The following is a 24,760-nucleotide window of genomic DNA, read 5'->3' as shown; positions in this document are numbered from 1 at the left end:
ACCTTTTATTATGTTCAAAAACAGGTGAGTGATCAAGAACATTGATATCATTTAAGGTACCTGGAGGTCCAAAGAACGCATGTCATATCCAAAGATCATATGAAGCAACCGCCTCTAAAACGATTGTTAGTTTACCCGAACCACGAGAATATTGCCCTTTCCAAGCGGTGGAACAATTCTTTCACTCCCAATGCATACAATCGATGTTTCCTATCATCCTGGGAAATCCACGATACTCTTCAACATCAAGTAGACGTTGAAGATCAGCCGGTGTGGGTCTTCGTAAGTACTCATCGCCGAACAAATATATTATCCCTTCTACAAAATTTTCCACACATAACCGAGTTGTTGTTTCACCGAGCCGGAGGTATTCGTCGACCGTATCAGCTGCGGAACCATACGTCAAGACACGAATGGCTGCAGTACACTTTTGAAGGAGAGAGAGACTAATCCTTCCGAGAGCATCTTTCTTTTCCCGAAAATATTCAACTTTGTTGGAGAGTCGATCAACAATGTGCATGAACAATGGCTTGTTCATTCTAAAACGGCGTCTGAAAAAATTATCAGGATACGTTGGAGTTTCACTGAAATAATCATTTCATAAACGAATATGCCCTTCTTCATGATTTCTTTCGATATAAACTCGCTTTTTTCTCTTTTTTTTCTTCGTTCTTCTCGATCACCTTGAATAGTAAACTTTTATCAAAATATTGATCAAATTGTTGATCGAAGAGCTCATCAAACTCCTCATCTAGAGTGTTTTGAGAAGAAGAAGCCATAGGGGTGATTAAAAAGTTGTAAAAACTTGTGATGAAAGAGAGAATATAGAGAGACTTGAGAGTTTGTTTAAGAAACTTGTGATGAAAGGAAGAAAGATAAAAGAGAGAATATATAGAGTGTTGAGAGTTTATAAATGATTTACAAGTCGAGAGATATGTGAGTAGTGATATACGTCTTACAAAGTGCAATATATAGAAACGAGAATACAAAGTGCAATTACAAGTCACAAGCTTTTGTACAATTGTTCGAGACACTCCAAACCAAAGAGTAACAAGACACAACCAGTACAAGACACAACAAGAGTACAAGACACAAGTCAACAAGTCCGTAATCCTTGTCACTACACGACTTGACACAACAGGTCCATGACACTGCACCACTTCAAACAACAAGTCTGTGATCCTTCTCACGTTTCTGATCTATATAGATCTTCTTTATACTTGTCTCTTTTCAGCTATGATCTGACACTACACCACTTCAAACAACAAGTCTGTGATCCTTCTCTTTTCTGTCATCGACCAATTCTCCTGCAATTAAGAAGAACAAGACATGAACATTAATATAAACACAGTTTTAAGAACAAGACCTGAACATTTTAAATAAATTTATGTAGAACCAGAAACTGAGATCAAATCATTAACCTGAACATTAATATAAACACAGTTTTAAGAACAAGACCAGAGAACATTATATTAAGACAAGCGTTTATATTAAGACTAGAGAACATTATACATAAGCAGAGAAACCAACATGAAATTATACATAACGTGACTTAACATGAAAATTAAAGATGAAGATGCAACAAGACTTAACATGAAACTTAAACAGAACAAGAACATGGCGGAGAGTTACACTTAAGCTAACTAGGAATCAACTCAGCTATGAGTTTCTTCTTCAAAGCTTCTTCATAATCAGCTAACGGTGCTTGCTTTGCAACAAGACTCTCAAGCATCCTCATCCTGGAGAGCCTTTCCTTCAGTTGCAAATCCGCCTTCTTGAGGCTCCACATAGACTGGAAGTCAGACAACTCCTTCCCCTCAACCACCGGCCTCTTTCCACGGGCCTTTGCTGCCTTAACACCTAGGGAACGATTCGTTCCCTCATCGTCTACAGCAGCATCATTTTCATTTACTTGCATAGCTTGCAGAATGTGAACCATCCCCACACTTTCTCCTTTTCGAGCTGCTTTCATTTTTAGCTGTAGACAGTTCACACCACTTCTGGTCGTGGCGAAGCTCATGCCAAGCATGTTCAAGTGTGAACCTCTTTTTATGGTTGGAGAAGAAGATCTCGTGGGATAATTTTAGAACATCATTCTCGTTCATACCACTGCTTTTCTCTCTGGTAGCTGCTTCATAAGCCCCACAAAACTTGCAAACTAGATCATTTAGCTTGTGCCAACGTTGCTTGCATGTAGATCCCTCTCGTCTTTCACAGCCCGCAAGCTTAGGACTACACGAGAAGTATGTTGCAACTCGCTCCCAGAAGGCGATTGACTTTTGCTCATTCCCAACAACAGAGTCTTTGCTAGTGTTTAGCCAGGAGCTGATTAGCACTATATCATATGTTGGCGTCCAGGTCCTTCGTTTCTTACGCTCTGCACGAGGCTTGCCACCATTTTTAGGAACTTCTGATGATGAGAGGGAAACGGTATCTGATACGTTACCAAAGACAATTTTTTGTTGACTATTTAATAGTTCAACAAAACTTGAAGAGTCCTCAAATGGATTGAAATCCATTTCCGAAGTGAAAGAGAGAGGAGAAAGAGGAGAAAGAGGAGAAAGAGGAGAAAGCGGAGAAAGAAAAGACATAGGAGAAAGAGGAGAATGTAACACTAAGAACAACCAATTCGTTTCAGACAAGAGAATAGAACCAACTCAAACCATCACAGAAGAAGCTAACTAAACTCATCACACAATTTCTAGCTAACCATTAATCACACAAGAGACAACCAACTCATCACAGAACCTAACTCAATTCATCACATAAACTAACTCAATTCATCACAGAATCGTAACACTAACATGTATTATAATTGGAGTCCTTTGTTCGAAGAACCTTCCTCGTGTCTCATTCCACAGAAAAAAATCAAAGCGTATTTTATCCATCCATCCATCCCAGAACACAAAGACAGAAACAAAAAATTGAATCAACATCCAGAAACCAAATCAATATTAATAAAGTAGCACCAAACAAATGTCAATCGATCAAACACAACAAACAAATCAATCCACAGACAGTATCGAACACAACTATAAAATCAATCTCCTGACAGAAAAACCACAATCTAAGACATGCTTGATTCAAGAACATGAAACAGAAGGTTTACCCCTTGATTCGAACCGACCCACCGCAGAGAGCTCCGTCGCCGCCGTAGAGAGCCACCGAGAGACAGAATCTAACCCACTAAAACATATCAAACATTCGATCAGAACAAGAAGAAGCCTAATCAAACACATGCATGATTGAACACCACAAGAACACCTTTACCTTTCGATTCGCGGAGAGAGACAGAGAGATAGAGGACCGTTGACGTCGAGGAGAACCACGGCGAGGGACAGAAACACCATTTTCCTTCGTCGACGACAGAAGCGGAGACAGCCGGAGCCGTTTCGTTAAGGAGCCACCGAGAGAGAGAGAGAGAGAGAGAGAGTCGCCATTTTCGTCGCATGGAGAGAACTTGAGAGAGAGAGAGAGAGAGAGAGAGAGAGAGAGAGAGAGAGAGAGAGAGAGAGAGAGAGAGAAGAGTGAAACGACGACGAAGGAAGATACCGCTCCTCTGGGCTCCCACACGCGTACACGTGTCCACGAACATACGGCTCTTCCGTCCCCATATTAAGACACTGCTCCTCCTTAATTATGTGTTTTTCATTTATTTTAATTACCATTTACCATAAGATACCCCTTTAAATACGGCAATAATGATGCTCTAAGGATGCTCTAAGGATTCTGTTTAGTTTCGTTTTGCTTTTTGTTGTAAAAAAAAATAGTGATTCTCGATAAGTCTACTTTTTGAATGGTATCTTTTTTTTTGGTCAATGACGGGATCTTTCACAGTTGAAAATTATGAGTATTTTCTGGGAAATATGTTCGGCTTCTCAGGTATCGTGTTGTGCTCCGGTAGTCTCTTTCAAGCGCGCTAGCTGTGGTTTCTTATAGAAGAGTTAACTGATAAACGTTTTCAACTTTAGGCCGATTTAGATTGTCTTAAAATTCACCTCAAAAGGTATTTTGTAACATTGCGACTCAATGATAGGTTTACGTTGTAATGTATTGAACATTTCATCGCTCTATATTATCGTTATTTTGAAGGAGGCTCTTTGCGGTCATACAACTAGTATTTGTTGGCTCCCACCAAACTTCATAACTTTTAAATATCACCATAAGGTGAGTTGAAATTGTTGTAATTTTCTCTATTAATAATAAAACATCTGATGTATGTTGATGTAAGCAAATTGGCCGAACACCATTAATAAATTGGGTGTCCTACCGTTCTTATAAAATATGATTTATCACAAGTTTAACTTATTTTCAAAAAATATCGACAATTGAGAATGTGCAACATGATCATCATAACACACATAGAGAATGCTCATGTATGCATAAGCCATCATGATCAATCTTCCACGGAATTTAGCTATAGCCAACAACATGCATGCGCCATGCGTCCACTATAACGTAAACTATGTTACGGTCGCTTAGTTCCTGAATTGCCATATTACTAAATAAAAATTAATCTAAAGGATGAAACTGTTGAGAAAGTTAGGGGATAATATTTTCTTCGAGATGTTAAGATAGAATGTAGACGGTTTATGTTTGAGATAACCTTCGTATTATTGGAAAGAGATTTTCACTAAGACTTGTGTTTGGAGATTTCTTAAAGACTCTTAGAACTCTTTATGAAATGTTTTCTCTCTATTCTTTTTCTTGATTCTTGGATGATTACAAGAGAACTAAACACCCCTATTTATACTAGTGAGGAGTATGTACAAGCTACTTCTACATCTTTCTTTTGATCTTATCCTAAACACATTCTACACACCTCTTAATCTACACTCTTCTTCTTCTAGATTTTTTTTTCATCTTGGGTTTTTGGGTTATAACTTAATTGGTAATTAATCTTGGTCTAAAGAGGGAAACCCAACATATCTCCCCCTTCCCGACTTAGCCCGAAACCGTCGCCATGCCCGTGCCTCTGCAACAATCTTCAAACTTCTTGATCGGTAATACCTTGGTCATAAAATCTGACCAATTTGCATCTGTGTGTACCTTGTTGAGATGTATGAGCTTCTCTTCAAGAACTTCTCAGATCCAATGATGCCGAATGTTGATGTGCTTCGAGCGGGAGTGAAACGTTGGATTCTTTGCTAAGTGGATAGCACTTTGGTTGTCACACAACATGGTGTACTTGTCTTGCTTTACTCCCAACTCAAGTAAGAAGTTCTTCATCCATAGCATCTCCTTGCACGCTTCCGTTGCTGCGATATACTCCGCTTCCGTGGTGGATAAGGCAACACACTTTTGTAGCTTCGACTGCCATGAAACAGCTCCCCCTGCAAAGGTAGTCACAAATCCTGATGTCGATTTCCTTGAATCTTTATCACCAGCCCAATCTGCATCGGTGTAACTGTTCAACTCCAATTTTCCATTTCCAAAACATAGACACTTCTTCGTTGTGCCTCGTAGATAGCGTAGGATCCACTTAACTGCTTTTCGTTGCTCCTTTCTTAGATTCGATAGAAAGCGACTCACAACTCCTCTAGCATAGGCAATGTCGGGTCTGATGCACACCATAGCATACATGAGACTGCCCACTGCTGATGCATATGGGGTAGTCTTCATTTCCTCTTTCTCCTTCTCACTTGTTGGACTTTGCTTCGAACTTAGCTTGAAGTGTCCACCAAGTGGAGTGCTCACCGGCTTTGCTTTGTGCATGTTGAATCTCTCCAACACCCTTTCAACATATCTTTCTTGGGACAACCATAAAAGCTTCCTTGGTCTATCCCGAGTGATTTTCATTCCAAGAATTTGTCTTGCTTGCCCCAAATCCTTCATCGCAAAAGCCTTTCCTAGGTCTTTCTTCAATGTTGTTATCTTGTTGCGATCTTGGCCCACAATTAACATATCGTCAACATAGAGCAACAATATGAGAAAGTTGCCGCTTGCATACCTCTTTATGAAAACGCAGTGATCATTCTTGGTTTTCTTGAAGTTATGATCCACCATGAAGGAGTCAAACCTCTTGTATCATTGTCTTGGGGCTTGCTTTAGGCCATAAAGACTTTTCTTTAATCGGCACACCAAGTTTTCTTTTCCTTGAACCTTGAATCCTTCAGGTTGCTCCATATAGATCTCCTCCTCGAGTTCACCATGTAGAAAGGCCGTCTTGACATCGAGTTATTCAATCTCCAAGTCTAGAACCGCTACTAGACCAAGAACCACTCGGATAGAGGACATCTTCACCACTGGAGAGAATATTTCTTCAAAATCTATGCCTTTCTTCTGGTTGAATCCTTTCACAACCAATCGGGCTTTGTATCTTGGATTTGAACTTCTCTCCTCATACATCAACCTGTACACCCACTTGTTCTTCAAGGCTCTCTTTCCTTTTGGTAGCTTCATCAGCTCATAAGTGTGATTATCATGCAAGGATTGCATTTTTTCTTGCATAGCTTCTACCCACTTATCTTTGTGAGTGTCTCCTAGAGCCTCCTCATAGCTTTGTGGCTCCCCCTCATCTGTAAGATTAACATACTCATCTCGATAGTATCTCACAGATGGCCTTGTTTCTCTTCCGGACCTTCTTGACTCATGTTCTTCTTCGGGCTCCACTTGATCTTCTTCTTCACTTTCATCACCATTCGAATCCATGATAGGATCCCCTTCTTCTGGGTTAACGCCATCATCTCCAATCACTTGTTCATGATCTTGGGGATTATGAGCATCTTCATTCCTTACAACCCTTAACTTTGGTTTCTTTGATTTGTTGATGTCTTCGATTGTTTGATCCTCGAAGAAAACAATATATCTACTCCGGATAACTCTCCTGTTAACTGGATCCCAAAGCCGATAGCCGAAATCATCTTTTGGTGAGCCAAGGTAGATGCATTCTTTAGTTCTGGAGTCTAGCTTGGCTCGTTCATCCTTAGGAATGTGGACGAACGCTCTGCACCCGAACACCTTCAAATGGTTCTAAGAGACCTTCTTACCCGACCAAAATTCCTCCGGGACATCGCCTTCCAAAGGAACTGATGGTGTAAGATTTATGATGTCCACTGCAGTCTTTATAGCTTCTCCCCAAAAAGACTTGGGTAGTTTAGCGTGAGAGAGCACTCACCAAACTCTTTCTACGATCGTTCGATTCATTCTTTCAGCTAGCCCGTTCAGTTGTGGCGTCTTTGGTGGTGTCTTCTCCATTCTGATTCCATGAGCTTTGCAAAACGCTTCAAAGGGACCTCGATACTCTCCACCATTGTCAGATCGAACACACTTGAGTTTTTGACCCGTACTTCGTTCTGCTTGGGCAACAAACTCCTTGAAAGCATCAAGAACTTGATCTTTTGTTTTCAAAAGATGTATCCACACCTTTCTTGAATGGTCATAAATAAAGGTGACGAAATATGATGCACCTCCATTGGATTTCTCGGACATGGAGCATACATCAGTATGCACAAGATCAAGAATATGGTTTCTTCTCATAGGCGTAGACGATCTTCGGAAAGCAACTCTATGTTGTTTTCCGGCTAAGCAATCATGACATGGTGAGAGAGAAATACCTTTCATATCAGGAAGAAGTTTCTTGCGAGAAAGTATATTTAAACCTTTCTCACTCATATGCCCGAGTCTTCGGTGCCATGTATCCATATCATCACTTGCGACATTTACTTCTTCCTTGAAAAGCTTGGCTTGTGTTACATATAAATAGCCTTCTTTTCTTCCTCGAGCCATGATCAAACTCCCTTTGGTTAGCTTCCATTTGCCACTGCCAAAGTGGCTATCCAAACCGGCATCATCAAGCTTCCCGATTGATATGAGATTGAGTCGGATGTCGGGAACATGTCTCACATCCTTGAGAACTATCTTACATCATGTGTTTGATGTAAGAATAGCATCCCCCTTTCCAACAATCTTGCTTCTTCCTTGATTTCCCATTTGAACATTACCGAAGTCACCATTTTGGTAGGTTGTGAAGAAGCTTCCATGAGGGGTGACATGAAAAGACGCACCAGAATCAACGATCCATGAGCTATCATCAGAGCTAAGATTACATTCTCCAACGAGATATAATTCTTCGCTCTGGTCTTCCACAATAGTGGTAGTATTGTCTTCATGCTTCTGTGTAGAATTGAATCGATCTGGTTTGACATTACCGGCTTGTTTGTCTTTCTTGAAAAACTGACATTCCGACTTCATGTGACTCGGCTTGCCACAATAATAGCAGATAACTCTTGGACGTGACTTGGATCTTCCTCGAGATTGGTCTCGTCCTCTGCTTCTGTTGTGACCACGAGTCTCTTCTCTACCCCGTCTATCAACAATGTTAGCTTCTGAATAAGAACTCGAACCTCGCTCCTTCCTGCGAACTTCTTCGTTTAGAAGGCTATCAGTGACTGTGTCCATGGTAAGCTTACCCTCCGGTGCTGAATTGCTTAGGGTGACAACTAGTGTGTCCCAACTCTCCGGTAGTGAACTAAGGAGTAAAAGGGCTTGCATTTCGTCTTCAACCTTAATATCAACTTTGTTAAGTTGATTTACGATCCCCTTGAAATTGTTCAAGTGCTCCATCATGCTCTGGCCATCCTTGTACTCCAACTTTACCAACCGTTGAACAAGAAGAGCTTTGTTTCGAGGTGTTTTCTTTTGAATCATGGATCCAAGTTTTGTCCATAATTCAAAAGCATTTGTGTAGGTAGAGACATGTTTAAAAAGAGATCGGTCGACATACTTGCGTATTATGGCAACCGCTTTTCTATTAAGAATATCCCATGCATTATCATCATTTCCTTCCGGCTTATCCTTCATGATGATGGGCTCATGCAAATCCTTGCAATAAAGGTGACCTTCCATTATCGGTTTCCAATAAGAGAAGTTGTCGGTCGTGAGCTTGAACATGTCACCTTCAAAGGTAACGGTGGCCTTCATCTTCACTTCTTCAAAGATAATCGTAACCTGGCTCTGATACCAGCTGTTGGGAAAGTTAGCGGATAATATTTTCTTCGAGAGGTTAAGATGGAATGTACACGGTTTATGTTTGAGATAACCTTCGTATTTTAGGAAAGGGATTTTCACTAAGGCTTGTGTTTGGAGATTTCTTAAAGACTCCTAACTCTTTATGAAATATTTTCTCTCTATTCTTTTTCTTGATTCTTGGATGATTACAAGAGAACTAAACACCCCTATTTATACTAGTGAGGAGTATGTGCAAGCTACTTCTAGATTTTTCTTTTGATCTTATCCTAAACACATTCTACACACTTCTTAATCTACACTCTTCTTCTTCTAGATTTTTTTTCATTTTAGGCTTTTGGGTTATAACTTAATTGGTAATTAATCTTGGGCTAAAGAGGGAAACCCAACAGAAACTCAATCCAGGTTTGAGGATTTGTAATAACGTTCTTATAAACACTCGTTAACGTATGTGCTCTGTTTTCATTGCGTGACTGTTCCGATTTGAGCTTTAGAGTGTTCAAGGGAAATTGATTGCCGATCACTGACCGTCAGAATCCGAGTGCGGACAAGAAGCTGCCTGTTCTCGCTGAGGACAAAGAGTTTTATTTTTCTAAACTTAATTGATTTGGTTCTGATTGCTTTTGTAGTTAGAGATCGTCCTTGAAACTTAAAGGACGATAGCAACCAATAAAAACAAAACAGAAGAGTTTGATACTAAAATAAAGATTTAAGACAACAAGAAAAAAGCCAACCAAATCTGGAGAAAACCCCCTTAGGAGATTAGGGGTATGTTTTCTTGTTTGCGAAAAAAATGACACTAAGGTATATATAGATAAGTTGATAACTGTCTCTCATATGAAAAAGCTTTCACAGGTCAAAAAATAATTATAGTTCCTAGTTCAGCTACCATGGCTTCTAGTGAAATGTGTAGCTCAGGTAACCACGTCAGAGGATTCCACTGCTAAAGTTTCTTGGAGAGCACTCTTGGGGACGAGACTTTTGTACATTGTCAAAGCTTGAGCGATCATGTTTGCAGGATTTTCAGCAGAACTCGGAAGCAACATTGTTGTACCCTATCAAGAAGAAGAATATTAATTACACCATTAGATCAATACCCTCAAGTGAAATCTGAGATTTAAAAGTAGTAAGTTATGTTTCATAATTGTTTACCTCCTTAGCGATGTTGCCAAAAGCTTCAATGTATTTCTCCGCAACTCTCAAACTCGCAGCCTGCATATTGGCACCACGAAGTCCCAATTTTAAAATCAAAACAAGTTAACCTAACTCAACAAGATACAAAAAAAAAAACTATGTAGAATCTAAAAGAGAATTTGTATGGGATAACGGTTCAAAAACAATTAATGCATTGGCGACTGATATTAAACCAAATTGCATCTGATGATTAAGTAGCAATGAATGACTAAACCTTTGTTCAAATCATTGCATATTTACTAACCTCCACTCCACCAGTTTCTTTGATGGATTGAGATAACAAGGTCAGACCCCTGGCTGTGGCTTGTGCTCTAGCTAATATTGCTTCTGCTTCACCTGGGGAGACGCAGCACAATTTATTGAAAAAAATATTTTTTAGCATAAATATATTGAAAAATGACTTGAAATTTTATTATTTATGTGTTCATGCTTTTGAAGTGCTTGGTTACTAGATAGTTAATACTAACCTGATGCTCGATTGACTTGGTCCATCTTGGCAGCTTCTGATTCCAAGATTACGGAACTTTTCTTACCATCAGCAATGTTGATATGGGCTTGACGTGTTCCTATATTAACAGATTATGAGAAAACAAATCAACAAGTAAAGTAGGTAGCTTTGAGAAAATAATTTGAAACAAATGAGCAGTAGCAAGCATTCAATGACATAAGTACGCAAAGTTAAGTACCTTCAGACTCAAGAATCTGGGCTCTCTTTCTACGTTCAGCTTCAGCTTGCATTTCCATAGCAACCTTCACTCCATTAGGAGGCATAATATCCTCTAGATACACACACCACATGTATTTAGTAACATGCAAACAAGGGACTCCATTAAAAGAGATTCAAAAAACAGAAAAATTACTCACTTATCTCATAACGAAGGCACTCAAGACCCCAATGTTTTGCAGCAACATTGATAGCTTCCTGCAAGAAATAATTCCATCTCAAAACCATCATATCCAAAACATAACTAAATACAAATGCACGAGTTGTTACTTTTATCTTCATTACAAAAGTAAACTCAAACTAATAGGAAGCAGTGACAAAAAAAAGAAGCTCAACTGCAAGCTTAGGTACTAATACCAAAGTACATCACTGACAATAACATAACAAAAAATTGAACAAGAAACAAGAAAGTGTGTAGAGAACGAACCACAATTTTCTCATTGAGAGTATCTCGTTCCTCAAAGGTCTTGTCAAGTGTAATCTTACCGAGCTCACTACGCATTGTAGTCTGAGCCAACTGGACAACAGCGTAAACTGGATTCTCAACACCATAAGAAGCTAGTTTAGGGTCCACTATCTGCAAAAACCAATGAACAACTCTCAACAACATAGACACAAAGACCCCTTTAAACTAAGAAGAATGTCTCAAACCTTGACGTATAGAACACCGTCGATGTTGATGCTGACGTTATCCTTTGTGATGGCAGACTGATTGCCAATCGGAATGGCTTCCTCCTTGAGGGAATGAACATAAGCGATGCGATCCACACCGGGAACAAGGAAGTGAATCCCCGACCCCAGAGTCTTGACGTATTTGCCGAACCGCTCGACCACGCACGCCTTCCTCTCCGGCACGATTCGGACTCCCCAGTTAGTCTGGGGCGTGATTTGGAATCTACAAGTAAACAATCAACACAAAGATTATTACCGTTCAGTTCTCACACATATTATAGCGTAGTACGAAATTCTAAGCTTAGAAACCTGTCGAGAACAGCACTAGCAGAGGAGTTGCTGCTGAAGTTACGGACGAAGGCGCTGGCGGCGGAGGATAGTTGCGTCATAGGAGCAGCGGGAGACTTAATCCTGTTGATATTAGGCACGGGAGAGCTGCTGAACTTGCGGACGGTGGTGGTGGCGGGCTTGGAGGCGGCGTTGAGTCCTGCTGATATTAGAGGTAGAGCTGCGTAGAGTGGACGGATGTAGTTGAGGGACCTAACGGCGGCTTGGCCGAAGGATGGTGAAGATACCAGTTGGTTCATGATCCTTGTAGCTTGTAACTGGGAAGGAACTAGGTAAAACTCTCTTCTTCTCTTTTCTCATGATAACTTTTATACTTAGATATCAAGTAACGTGGAGAAGAGGCAAAAACAAAATTGGAAATATTTCAAACTTTTTGCCAAAGAAAAGACAAGACTTAATGATCTGGCGGTTAGCTCAGAAATATCCTTTAAAAAATTAATTTTGTGATAATTTAATTTAATAGAATAATTATTATAAAGTTTTGTAATGTAAGTTTAACTTTTCTACATTGCTATAAGATATTTTAACATTTTATGATATTTTATACATTGATAATATATGTTACTTTATCTTTCTATAATCTAATATTATATTTACATAAATATAATTATGGATTAATGTGAGTCAAAATGGAATAATCAGTTTATTTAATCTGTTTTGTAGTAGACTATTAAGGGTTTGACTGGTTTCCCCGCTACTACCCACAAACGCAGTTTTTGCGGTTGGTAGCGGTTGACAGTATTTCGAAACAATTATACAAACCGTTACAAATCGCTTCAAACCGCTCTGAACCTCTTAAAATCAAAAGATGGTTTCACCTAGCGTTTGCGGTTGCGGTGGATAAATAAATATATAAAAAATTCAAAAATATTTTAAAATTTTAAATTAAAATTCGAAAATGGAAATATTATAAATTAAAATCTATACAGATTTTATATATTAATTTAAAATCACAAAAGTATCATAATTTGTTTTATAAACACTTTAAACTAACTATTCATTAGAATTTTTAAAAATTAATATACATTCATATATAAAGATATACACATATATAAAACGAAACAAAATATTCTTTTAAAGTTTTAATATAAATATTCAAAAACATTTATTAAAATTATAACTTTCAACTAATTTAAAATTTAAATTAATAAAAAAAAATTATTATTAATCATATTATATAGATAATTATTATATTTAAATTCAATAGTATGTTTTATATAATTTTATAATATATTAATATTGGTAATTTATTATTAAACCGCTGCAATATCTTATAATCAATCAGTCACAAATATCCCGCAAACGAAACAATTTTCAAACGTTGTACCAGTTATACAAATCGCTTAATAACATTTGAAACCACAACCACCCGCATATGTAAACTTCCGCACCTGCAACCACAACCGACGCGTTTGAACCAGTCGGACCCTAAGCTTGTTAATAATTATTTAATTTGTTTCATAATAAAAATGGGTTGATTGCGAGTTAAAGTGGTTTTAAAATTCTATGTTCTGTTGGAACTTGGAACTAACTCATGAAAAAAACTGCAATATTATTAATCATCATATCCTATTTTGATACACCATATAGTTGAATGATATAAATATTAGTTAATATTTAATATCTTCACCTTTTCAAGTTAAGTTATTAGTTATAACATTTTTATCGGTTTATGTATGGATTTTAGTTAAAAAAATTTATGAAGCTAATAAAAAATTGGCATTTCACGGTTTTCCAACATTTATAATAGTTATATAAAAAATTGAACAATAATATATATACAAATTTTTATCCGAAGAAATACAGAATGTATTGGCTTTGTGCCTTAATTAACGGAACAAAAAGTTGAAAAAAGAAGTGTTACCAAGAACAATGTACGATCTTAGAAACATACAAGTAGTTAGCATTCAGATTATACTCTAATGTTTATCCATTAAATGTAGGTAACAAAACTAGTCACATCAAACATGCGTACTAATTTTATATAGGGAAAATTGGATAAATAGGACACTTTAAACTTGGATTTGTCACATTACGATTTCTAGAAGATATTTTAGGAAAATAGGATTTTAGATCTTGTAAAATACCAAAATACCCTTAATTTACCAATTATGTTGAATTTAAATTATAAATTATAATAATTTTCGTTTTAATGTTAAAATTAAAATCTATAAAAATTAAAAAAAAAAGTCGTTTTAATGTTAAAATTAAAATCTATAAAAATTAAAAAAAAAACACTAAATGGGAAAAAGGGAGACGCGGGATGCCGCAAACCTAATTCCTCTTTCTCCTTGTCTTCTCCGTCGTAGAGTCGTCGCTCTCCCACGGCGATTTAGGGTTCAACGGTGAGAAGCGCTGTTCTTCGTCGGTGTTTCATCAGCCCGTGGTCTCTACTCTCGTCTCCGTCACCATCCTTTTCGATCTCACTGAAGACACAACGGCTGCGAATCGTTCTTCCTCTTCGTTGGGTCAAATCGATTTTTGAAGTGTTCTTCCATCAATTTCGCTTCTCAATCTCACAATTCTTCACATAAGGTATTGGATTACATCTATAGATTCTCATATTAAACGAAATCGAAGTGTTCTTCCATTAAAGCTCGATTTTTTTAAAAACGATTTGGCGTGTTTCTTAAACTAATTTTGTTTCACGGATTGGTTAAACATCTTATACATCATTATTTGTGTGATGATATTGAAACCTTTACATGTTGAACTAACAATTTTGTCACGGTTTGTAGCTATGTCTGAGGAGCTACCGAAGAGGCTTTTTAAGGAGGGCGAGGAGCCCCGAGTTACTCAGATCAACAACAACTGCAGGATCGACTACATAATCCGAAAGTTCCAAGCGTGGCTGCCAAAGGAGTTGGATGTCGTGAAGAAAGACCCGGTTTTTCATCAGATTTTTAAGCTCCATGAGAATGGTCTTGGATACTCTGCCAGGGTGATACACAGCTTCTTGTGTAGGGAGCTGGTGACTTTCTTACAGCACGAGCTATGGTTTGTCTTTGCGAGGAGACCGCTTCGATTCTCATTGCAAGAGTTCCACGCCGTAACCGGGTTTGAATGCGATACTCATATCTCGCTTGAGGAGTTTGAAGAGTGGAAATATGATGGTGGTTTCTGGAGCAAGGTTTTGAGGAGAAAAGATGGAACAATTACACTCTTCAACCTGTGGACTAAGGACAAGGAAGCTGTAAAGAAGTGGAGGAATGCAGATCGCATACGTCTTGTCTACTTGGCGATCATTCTTTGTGTGGTATTGGCGAGAGATGAGAAGGCTAATATCCCCCTGAAGTACATCGCGGTGGTCATGGATCTTGACAGAGTTCGAAGGTATCCTTGGGGAGTTGCTGCTTATGACCTTCTCTGCAAATCAATAGCCAAAAATCGTTCCCAACTGAAGGAAAAGACCACTAGCTATGTCTTGGATGGCTTCTCATACGCCTTGCAGATTTGGGCAATGGAAGCGGTACCAAAAATTGGGAAGCTTTGTGGAAAAAAGCTGGATAAGGGTTTCAAGGACGGTCCTAGATGCATAAACTGGATGGGAGCTGCGAAGGTGTCATATGAGGAGATCATTCGCTTGGAGGAGATTATTACACCCAAGGTAATTTTATCTATTTATGACGATTCCTTCCGGTTTGAAATGAGTATTTAGTATCTAACTGTATTTCCCTTTCTTGTGTAGGATGACATCTACCCATACATCTCATGGACAGGAAATTATGATGTTGTCAAAGCTCAGGCGTTTCGCAGAGATGATGATGTGGAGGATGATAGAATCAATGTTCTGATGGAGATGATAAAGAAGGGGCATGATTTTAGTGAGCATGTTTGGGAAACTGAAGAAAATGAAGTGATTTCTTTATCTCTCGATGACGAATCAGCTGTGAATGATGAAGCAAGCGTGAATGTTGAAGCAGCCGAGAGTGATGACGACTTTCAGACTCCGAAAGGATAAAAAAACGTTGGTTCTAGATCAAAGAGGGGTAAAAAGAGGCTTCCCGATCGTGGTATGGAGAAGAGAAAGCATAAGGTTCTCGCAAGTGGTGCAAAGCAAGCTCCTTTTAATGAAGACATGAAGGCTTTTATGACACAGTTGTTTGAGCACAACTTCTCTGGAATGGAACAAAGGATACAGAAACAGATGGCCGAGACATTTGAGCAGATGCGGACAGAGCTTAAACAATCACGTAAGGAAGCCAGCGTTGAAGTTGAGCTTGGAGAGCCTTCACCGACAAAGCCATCGACGAGCCAGGCACCGTTGAGGAGGTCCACACGCGGGGTAAACAAACACTAGTCTTCACCATCCTCTTCAATGTTATTTTGTCTTGTTTAAGTTCGTGGTTTGCGTGTCTGTTTGTTTTATTGGCATCTAAGTTATCGGCCTGAATTTTGTTGTACTTTATAAGGTCTCGGTTTGTATGTGTGCTTGGTGTGTAAGTGTCCTTGGTTTGTAAGTGTCTTGTTTGAACTTATGTAATGGTCTGGAACTTTTATGTAAAATAATTATGTAATGATAATGTATTTTGGTGTCTCAATTATTGCTTATTTGTCGTGACATAACAGGATGGTTCCGAGACTACATTCGATGTGAATTATAGTGAAGCAGATGATATGGGTCGCGGGATAGGTACGCAAGGGGTTGAAGGGCTTTCTCAGACGTCGTATGTGCCAGGCTTTGATCCATCTCAGGACAAAAAAGAAGAAGACTGGTGGACTCCAATGACTTCGGTCCGAGGTTCAGTGGATAATCCAGTAAAGAAAGAAAAGACAGAGATGAATACAGCTCCACCGCCGTCACAGTGGGAGAAATGGTGCAAAAGAAAAGGTCATGGACTTCAGCTTAGCGATTCACCATTGCCAGAAGATGCTTCTCCGCAGGCGTCACTTTATTATATCTCCGAAGAGTCATGGAAAGGATTCACGGAATGGGCATTAAAGCCTATACCTTTAACAATTGGTCCTACATGCTTTAATTTGTCTGTAGCTACAAGAGTAGTAAGTGCTGGAAAATGGCTTGGAAACGAGGTAATGAATCTTGTACTAACCTTTAGTGAATTTATCTTCCTAATACTTCTTATATGCTATATTACTTAACTTTCATTGTAAATTTTTAGGAGATGGATGCGGTTATGTTTATATGGCGTGTGAACACTACATTGAATCGTTGGGCCCCTCGCCGTGTTGCTTTCATGAGTGCTATGTTTTGCCTCCAAGTAGACGCTGCATACAAGAAGTTTTTACCAAACAAAAAAGCCTATCAATTGCCTGATTTCCTTCTTGGGTACGGCAGAGGAGAGCTTCCATCTCATGGGCAGACTGATCTAGTTTGGGGTGTTGATGTTGATCGACTCTACTTTCCTCTGTTTGTAAATGGTAACCATTCAGTTCTTTTTACATCCTAGTATACATTTCTTCGTTTACATATTTTTGTGGACTCGAACGCAGGTAATCACTGGGTTGGTGTCTGTGTAAACATCATTGAAAGAAAAGTGGAAGTCTTTGATTGCGGTCGGGGAAAGAACAGACAGTACGTTGAGAAGTTTGCTGCTATCATTCCTAGGATAGTGAAGTCCGTTGCACCACAAGAAAGACAGAAGCAGCTACTCCTCTCATCATATTCTATCGTGGATGTGCCTATGAAGTTGAGATTGAACAAAAGTTGTTGTGATTGCGGTGCATACGCTCTGAAGCACTTGGAATGCTCGCTGCTTGGTCTTGACGTCAGTTTAGTGGATGATGAAATCATTATGGGTTGTAGACAGAAGATTGGAGTGGACTTATGGGAGGCTGCACACGACCCCATCTTTGCTGAGGTTATGACACGATATGTGCCTTCACCATGGGAGAGGTCTGAGGTCTTTGACCTCGAGGATGATTGATTAACTGTGATTTTAGTAGTTTGGTTTGTTAGAATTAGAAAACAACTTTGGCTTTGGTATTTGATTTGAATTAAGAAACAACTCTAGATTTGATTTTGTATAAATTATGAAACAACCCTATAAAGAATTGTGTGCTACAAAATCATAAAACCTGAGGACCCAAACCCTAAACAAACCCTTAACTAAAACCATAACCATAGACATACCCTAACCAAACCCTAAAACCATAATACAATAATGATTCTTAATCATACCCTAAACAAACCCTAAATCCGTAATTCATAGTCAAACCCTTAACCCTAAACAAACTCTAAAACCATAACCGTAGACATACTCTAACCAAACCCTTAACTAAAACCAAAGTACAAATTAATCCAACGCCTCAAACACACACCTATTTATTGATTATTGTACATTGGTCACTATCTAAGTACGTCCGTCCACTATGTTTGATAGATGTTTAAACACTAATTTAGAGGGTTCAAAGACAAAGTTCTTGTGGTGTTATCGATAAATTTAGTGACTTTTTTCTGCTCTGCCTTAGCTAGAATACGCGTTATGGGAGTATGAAACGACGTAGTTTTGGTTATTTTTTTGACCTAATCACTTTTCTTCCTCATTCTTCCTCGACAGAGAGATTGCAGCGGCGAAAAGTTGGAGATCGACTCCCTCATGTCTTCAGTAAATTCTTCATCCACTACAAGAGATCGCCTCGCGAAACAACGGGGAATTCCCACAAGATGCAATTGCGGTGAGGCAGTGAATCGTTTCACTTCAAAAACAATTCAAAATCCGGGAAGATTATTTCATTGTTGTCCTTTGGGATCTCAGAAGGTTAGTCGTGTTATCATATAACTGTCTCCTTGTTGTCCGATGAGAGTAGAATTAGTCAATCTAATTGTGTATTGGATGTTACTGATGAAGGACAAAACCCACTTGTTCAAATGGACTGACAAGTCAGTTGTTGAGGAGATTGAAGACTTCCAAGACCTGTTTGACGTGTTACTCGTTGACAATTCCGAGTTTCAGAAATCAGTGAGAGCTGGTGAGGCCATGATGACACGCCATGAGAGTAGAATTCAAGAGATGGAAGATGCAATGTGCCATTACGAAGAGAAGACCTCGGAATGCATTAGGGAACTAAGGGGCATAAAAGCTTTGTTTGTGTGTTGTTTGGTGATGGTCTTCTTGTACCATATCTATGCATGATGTTCAACAAAGGCAGCGACTTCGCGCACAACTACTTTTATGTGCTTCCTCAACTTGTTGTTTCTTTTTTTCAAAGAAGTTAAGACCATGTTTCTTGTTATTTCGAGGTGATCATCATCTACTGAAACGAATTATTTTGCAAATACTTTGGTTGTTACTAGAATAAATCGATTTGTCTCTATAGTTTAGCAAATACCAAATTGTCAAATAGGTTCTTAAACAGAAGATCAAATAGTTTCAAAAGCAATAAGAAAAAAAACAGAGACAGATGCAGACACATAACAAACTAGATGGGTAAATCGCATGTTCCTCTCTTGTGTCCTTCAGTTCCACAACGGCTGCACTTATGCTTTTTATTCTTCCTTGATCCTTGAGAAGATGCGATCTTGTCTTCTACTGATTCATACCTTCTCTTTACTGGTCGACCAGCACTCTTTCTTGTCTTTGGTGGTAAAACCTTTGCAAGTTTAACCTCAGCAGGGACATTCCATTCAGACTCTAGAACTGCTATTGGATTAATGGAATCTGCATAGGCGGTTCTCCACGCTGCAGTGCTGTATAAGGCGTCAGTGAATCTGTGCACTTCCATACCTGTCAATCTCAAAAAAAACTTGATCAATATGAAGTCTATATGATGAAAATCCCGAAAATAAATAATTCTCAAGTATTCATGTGTTTATACTTCCATACCTCGTGAATAAATTGCAGGAATGGCGTGTCGGCAAGGAATTTTTCCTATATCATACTTACCACATGTGCATGTTCTTCTTTCCAAATCAACATGACAATCATATATGTCTCCTTTTACAACCGATCTGAAGTTGTCAACCTTGTAAACCTGGAATCCTTTTGCCTTCACAATTCTCCTATCAATCTTTCTCTCCACCTTAGCGGTTAAAGGATCTACATGCTTTGAGCTTAACAAGCGACGCTCATAGAACCATCGAGTCAACAGTTCTCTTATACTATCAAGCAAAGGAATAACCGGATATTCTCTAGGTATTCTAAGAACTGAATTTATAGACTCTGCAGGGTTCGTGGTCCTAATGTCATACCTGGAGCCAGGGAAGAGAGAACGAGCCCATTTGCGCACATCAGCCTCCCGTAGATATCTTCCAAGCTCAGGACTCATATCAAAAATTTCGGTGATACGTTCTTGAAATTCAGTGTACCTATATGCCCGTGAAGCCTTTTCCACCAACGCAGTCAATCCTTTTGTCTTGAAAAATGAGACCACATTGGTCAATAAGTGATGAATGCAAATTCCATGTGCTGATCGAGGGTAGACAGTCCCAATAGCTTTAGAAATAGACGCATTTCTATCTGAGACAAAAGCTAGATCTTGACAATCAGCAATAACCACTTTCAACTGTCTGAAGAACCACCCCCATGAATCGTCATTCTCTGAATCAACAACCCCAAATGCAATCGGATACAAATTAGAGTTACCATCTACAGCAGTAGCAACAAGAAGTGTCCCTTTGTATTTATTTTTCAGAAAAGTTCCGTCAACGACAATCACCCTTCGCATTGCATTGTAGAATCCTCTAACTGATTGCCCAAATGACATAAATAGATACATGAATCTTCCCTTCTCATTAGTTTCGTAGTGAGTATGCGTACCAGGATTTGCTTCTTTAATCATATGCAAATATGCTGGTATTTTAGAGTAACTGCGATCTGGTATACCTCTAGCAGCTGCAATAGCAAACTCACGAGCTTCCCAAGCGTGCCAATAAGTAATCTCACAACTATGCTCCATTCTCATAAATTGAATGATGTCATTCGGTTTTGGGCCATCGTTTGCATCATCAAATCGATGTTGTATCAGAGTCCCAATTGTTCTTGCAGATGCTGTTTTTCCGAATTTCCTTTTCTTTGAAGGAGCACATGAATGTCTTCCATCACATTGGTTGATCATGAAATATGTAGACCCATCTATTCCTTCTGCACGCACAGTCCAGTTGCACAATGCATCCTTACATCGAATATACCACCATTTTCTCGTGGATTTGATAACAGTGTAATCGAAATTATTCTTCATCGCCAAAATTTCCATTGTTGCCTTCAGAACCCCTTTACTTGTGAAAATTTGATCCTTCTTCACGAAGTCTCCTCTCCAAGCTCGACCATCCTTATCACTGTCTCCATTGTTTTGACAAAGTTCAATGTTTTCACTCCTTAAAGCACCGCAACCATCCGCAGCGACATGATTCGTTCTTTTAACAAAAGACTCCTTTGACGGCTTGACAAACTCTGCTCGATTTATCTCAGGAACTTCTTCATCCTCAACATTACTTGAATCACAAGGCTCCTTATTCAAATCGATATTGACTCGTTCCTTTTGATTTACACCAGAAACAGAGAACATCACACACAAGGTAGTAGACGATTCCCTCTTTGCATAGCCCACAAAATTAGATGCTTGCCGATCATTGGTGATAATAATTGGAGGATTCCCTTTTTGATTCAACAACGAATAACTGAACTCGGCATTAATGGCATTATGGTCCACCCCATAATCCTCACACACCGTTATCTTGAGCTGCTTCAACGTAGTAGTAGTTGCTAATGTTACCATTCGACCACGCCTTTCTTTGTCTACCACGAAACTCCAGTCATCACCGCGACTACACATCCATTCACCCGATTTGACATAGATTAGAACCATGTTGTATTGATAGAGAAAAGAGAGATGATTATGTCGATGAAGAAGAGAGAAACACAAAGAACGACGACAAAAGATCGTGGGAGAAGGAGAAAAACGTGGGAGAAAATATTCTTGGAGATATTTAGGGAAGATTTAGTTTACATTTAGGAAACATCTTTAACCGATTATGGAAGTTTCCATATTTTTCGGATTTCCTGTAGAATGTATAACCTATGTAAGTCAGAATACAGTAGAGTAGATGTGAAACATATTCTTCCCTAGGCGCCACATAAGGTAAAAGACAGACCATATCATGGCTCCAAATATAGATAGGGTATATCAACGCATTGTGGCTATATGTCGTTATCAAGCTAAAGGTATAAGAAAGACATCTTTCTTGATTATAACGTAACGTAACCTAGCTTTGGTTAGAATATATAAGAAAAGATAGGCTACGTTGTATACCAAAGATATATCTATGTATAAACATTAGTAGCCGATTTCTAGACTAAGTAGATGACTAGAATGAGTATTGTAACTGTAGCTAGAAGATGAAATAAAATATGATTCATTTAAAAAAAAAAAACAATTTAAACATATATATTGTCATACTTATGTTTCCAATAGTTTTGATATTTTTTAACATTTTTAAAATTCAGTTTACTATTTTTTCCATAAAAAAAAGGTAAAATATGTCCAGAATTGCCGAAAATATCAGAAATCCTATTGTGATAAATAAAAGTTCAAAGTGTCCCATTCAATTTTCCCTTTTATATACCACAAGAAAGTACGCAAGATATTAAGCAAATAAAATAGTGGTTAGCAAACATATACTACATACAAGGCAAGGAATGAAAATGAAATCACAACAAGGATAACCACTCACTGATTTTCAAATCCTTTTCTGTTATAAATGCGAAAACGCAACAACCCTTTTGGTGGACTTTTCATTTTGTCAAACTCGTTTTCACACGGACTTTGATTTGATAACTTCAGTATAAACTTGACAAATAAATAAAATCAACTTGTAAACTCGTTTCTTCCTCTCTCTCTATGTCCTTTCAAAATTGAAAAATTCACTTTCCAGAGAGAGAGAGAGAGAGAGAGAGAGAGAGAGAGAGAGATTGTCACTGTTCTCCGGTCACCGGAAATTGACTTAAGTTCCGATGGCTATCACTGACCGTCAGAATCCGAGGGCGGAGACGAAGAGTCTCTTCAGGCTATTCCCTTTCTGGCAGAGGAGAACCACCGCCTCCTCTTCTCCTCCTTCGTCAACTCAGAATCAACCTGGCCGCCATCGAAATCGGAATACGGATGTATCCAAGCGGTCATCCGCCTTGTCTATCTCTTCCGTCGCGAGATCAATTCTCCCCGCTCGCCGTCGTCTCCGACTGGATCCTTCCAGCTATCTCTATTTCCCTTGTACGTCTCCTTCGATTCCTTTCCTTTCGATTGATTGTTTGCGTTAGTTAGAGATTGAAGTTTAGGATCCTTGGTTTGTGTGTGTTCGCAGATGAGCCTGGGAAGCAAGTGCGAAGCGCAATCAAGCTTAAGAACACTAGCAAATCTCATACTGCTTTCAAGGTAACCGAGACTTGTACATGTATCATTCATAGAGCAGAGAAAGTTGACTTTGTTTTCATCTAATATAAGTAAGTCTCTTCTTTGTTTTAGTTCCAAACAACTGCACCGAAGAGCTGTTACATGCGTCCTCCTGGTGGCGTTTTGGCTCCAGGGGAGAGCGCCTTTGCTACTGGTAATGAGTTTTTATTTTTTTGTGGAAATCAAAACGTTGTCTTTGCTCTAACTAGTTGTTACATGCGTCCTCTGATTCCGTTTGTTTCTTGAAAATGTTCAGTGTTTAAGTTCGTGGAACACCCAGAGAACAATGAGAAACAGCAGTTGAACCAGAAGAGCAAGGCTAAGTTTAAGATCATGAGCCTCAAAGTCAAACCCGGTGTTGAGTTTGTCCCTGAGTTGGTATGTTATCTTGCTCCTCTCTAACTCTATTAGGTTATTATATACAACTCTTAAAGCGTTGTTCAATCTTGTTTCTTAGCATGTTTTAGATGATGCAATGCAACTCTCCCGTGTGTTTATCATTGCAGTTTGATGAGCAAAAAGATCAAGTCACCGTGGAGAGGGTTCTCCGGGTCATTTTTCTTGATGCAGAACGCCCAAGTGCTGTAAGCTTTAAGTAGTAGATACTTTTAAAAAAATTCTGAGTATGAATCTTTCAATAAGGAGGATTGTTGATATATAATTATCAGGCGCTGGAGAAACTGAAACGTCAACTGGATGAAGCTGAAGCTGCAGTTGAAGAAAGAAAGAAGCCTCTACCGGAGACAGGGCCTCGTGTGGTCGGGGAAGGTCTTGTGATAGACGAATGGGTAACATATAGATTAAGATTTTTTTCTTGCTTTCTTTCTTCCATGGTTTTTTTTTACTAACCAAAGTTTGTGTCATCTATCAGAAGGAGAGAAGAGAGAAGTACCTTGCTCGACAACAAGTCGAAGCCATTGATTCTTCTTCCTAAAACGCAGAGAGGAACTTGCATTTGTCATTTGCGGAGGTAAGAGACCCGCTTCTCCATCATCTTTTGCAGCTGTACATAATTGTATCCGTCTATTTTTATGTGTGTTATAATGTCTAGAGTGGCTACTTTGTGGTTTCTTGTATGTCTCTGCTTCTTGTGTGATTCACGCCGTTTTCATCAAATTTTGTTTCGGTTTAAACGAATTCATTATTCTAGAATCGAACCATAGCTTAGTTCAGTTCTCGATTTGTGCTCTCTGACTTCTGTGGTATCACTACTGGTTCTTTTGTATATTTTATCCGTTTACAAATGTAGATTTGTTATTCCGTTTTGATAAGAGTATCTGATACCTCTAGTTTGAGTTGATCTTGAATTGATTCCTTTGAAAATGAAAAATCACATTGTTGGTATTGACTCTTTTACAATGCTTACTATATTCCAGCTCAAAATGTAGACAAGTAGCTTGGAATTGAGGCTTAATTTTATTTCCACAATCAAAAGCTTTATATCATCAAGAGTAAATTCACCTCTTACCGGCTGTGTAACAAAACATAGCTAATTTTACCTACAGTGCT

The 24,760-nt window shown here is 38.7% G+C and overlaps 6 protein-coding genes across 6 annotated transcripts; 3 read left to right on the top strand and 3 right to left on the bottom strand.

Moving 5' to 3' along the window:
- Positions 1-1,639: 1,639 nt before the first annotated feature.
- Positions 1,640-3,350, bottom strand: LOC125582179. The gene is made up of 4 exons (XM_048748736.1): positions 3,271-3,350; positions 3,110-3,186; positions 2,091-2,434; positions 1,640-1,978 (listed from the first exon to the last, which is right to left on the bottom strand). Exons 1-4 carry the CDS (start codon positions 3,348-3,350, stop codon positions 1,640-1,642), a joined length of 840 nt encoding a protein of 279 aa, XP_048604693.1.
- A 6,312-nt stretch (positions 3,351-9,662) lies between these two features.
- On the bottom strand, positions 9,663-12,799 carry LOC106390205 (stomatin-like protein 2, mitochondrial). Its single transcript, XM_013830623.3, has 9 exons — positions 11,867-12,799; positions 11,537-11,780; positions 11,313-11,462; positions 11,026-11,083; positions 10,848-10,940; positions 10,629-10,727; positions 10,406-10,497; positions 10,120-10,179; positions 9,663-10,022 (listed from the first exon to the last, which is right to left on the bottom strand). Exons 1-9 carry the CDS (start codon positions 12,142-12,144, stop codon positions 9,882-9,884), a joined length of 1,215 nt encoding a protein of 404 aa, XP_013686077.3. The 5' UTR covers positions 12,145-12,799; the 3' UTR covers positions 9,663-9,881.
- A 282-nt stretch (positions 12,800-13,081) lies between these two features.
- LOC125581563 lies at positions 13,082-16,837 on the top strand. Its single transcript, XM_048747216.1, has 2 exons — positions 13,082-15,512; positions 15,594-16,837. Exons 1-2 carry the CDS (start codon positions 14,592-14,594, stop codon positions 15,864-15,866), a joined length of 1,194 nt encoding a protein of 397 aa, XP_048603173.1. The 5' UTR covers positions 13,082-14,591; the 3' UTR covers positions 15,867-16,837.
- LOC125582178 lies at positions 15,921-17,790 on the top strand. Its single transcript, XM_048748735.1, has 4 exons — positions 15,921-16,190; positions 16,475-16,936; positions 17,026-17,284; positions 17,357-17,790. Exons 1-4 carry the CDS (start codon positions 15,921-15,923, stop codon positions 17,788-17,790), a joined length of 1,425 nt encoding a protein of 474 aa, XP_048604692.1.
- A 1,495-nt stretch (positions 17,791-19,285) lies between these two features.
- Positions 19,286-21,670, bottom strand: LOC125582177. Its single transcript, XM_048748734.1, has 2 exons — positions 19,690-21,670; positions 19,286-19,590 (listed from the first exon to the last, which is right to left on the bottom strand). The coding sequence occupies exons 1-2, from the start codon at positions 21,668-21,670 to the stop codon at positions 19,286-19,288; spliced, it is 2,286 nt and encodes a 761-aa protein (XP_048604691.1).
- Positions 21,671-22,589: 919 nt separating this feature from the next.
- LOC106353614 (vesicle-associated protein 4-1) lies at positions 22,590-24,423 on the top strand. Its single transcript, XM_013793370.3, has 7 exons — positions 22,590-23,071; positions 23,163-23,233; positions 23,324-23,405; positions 23,508-23,629; positions 23,758-23,835; positions 23,920-24,039; positions 24,123-24,423. The coding sequence occupies exons 1-7, from the start codon at positions 22,816-22,818 to the stop codon at positions 24,183-24,185; spliced, it is 792 nt and encodes a 263-aa protein (XP_013648824.3). The 5' UTR covers positions 22,590-22,815; the 3' UTR covers positions 24,186-24,423.
- Positions 24,424-24,760: the final 337 nt, after the last annotated feature.

This window comes from Brassica napus, chromosome C2, assembly GCF_020379485.1.
Source record: "Brassica napus cultivar Da-Ae chromosome C2, Da-Ae, whole genome shotgun sequence".
Lineage (NCBI taxonomy): Eukaryota > Viridiplantae > Streptophyta > Magnoliopsida > Brassicales > Brassicaceae > Brassica > Brassica napus.
Note: the sequence above shows the minus strand (reverse complement) of the source record. Positions and strands in the feature narration are given on the sequence as shown.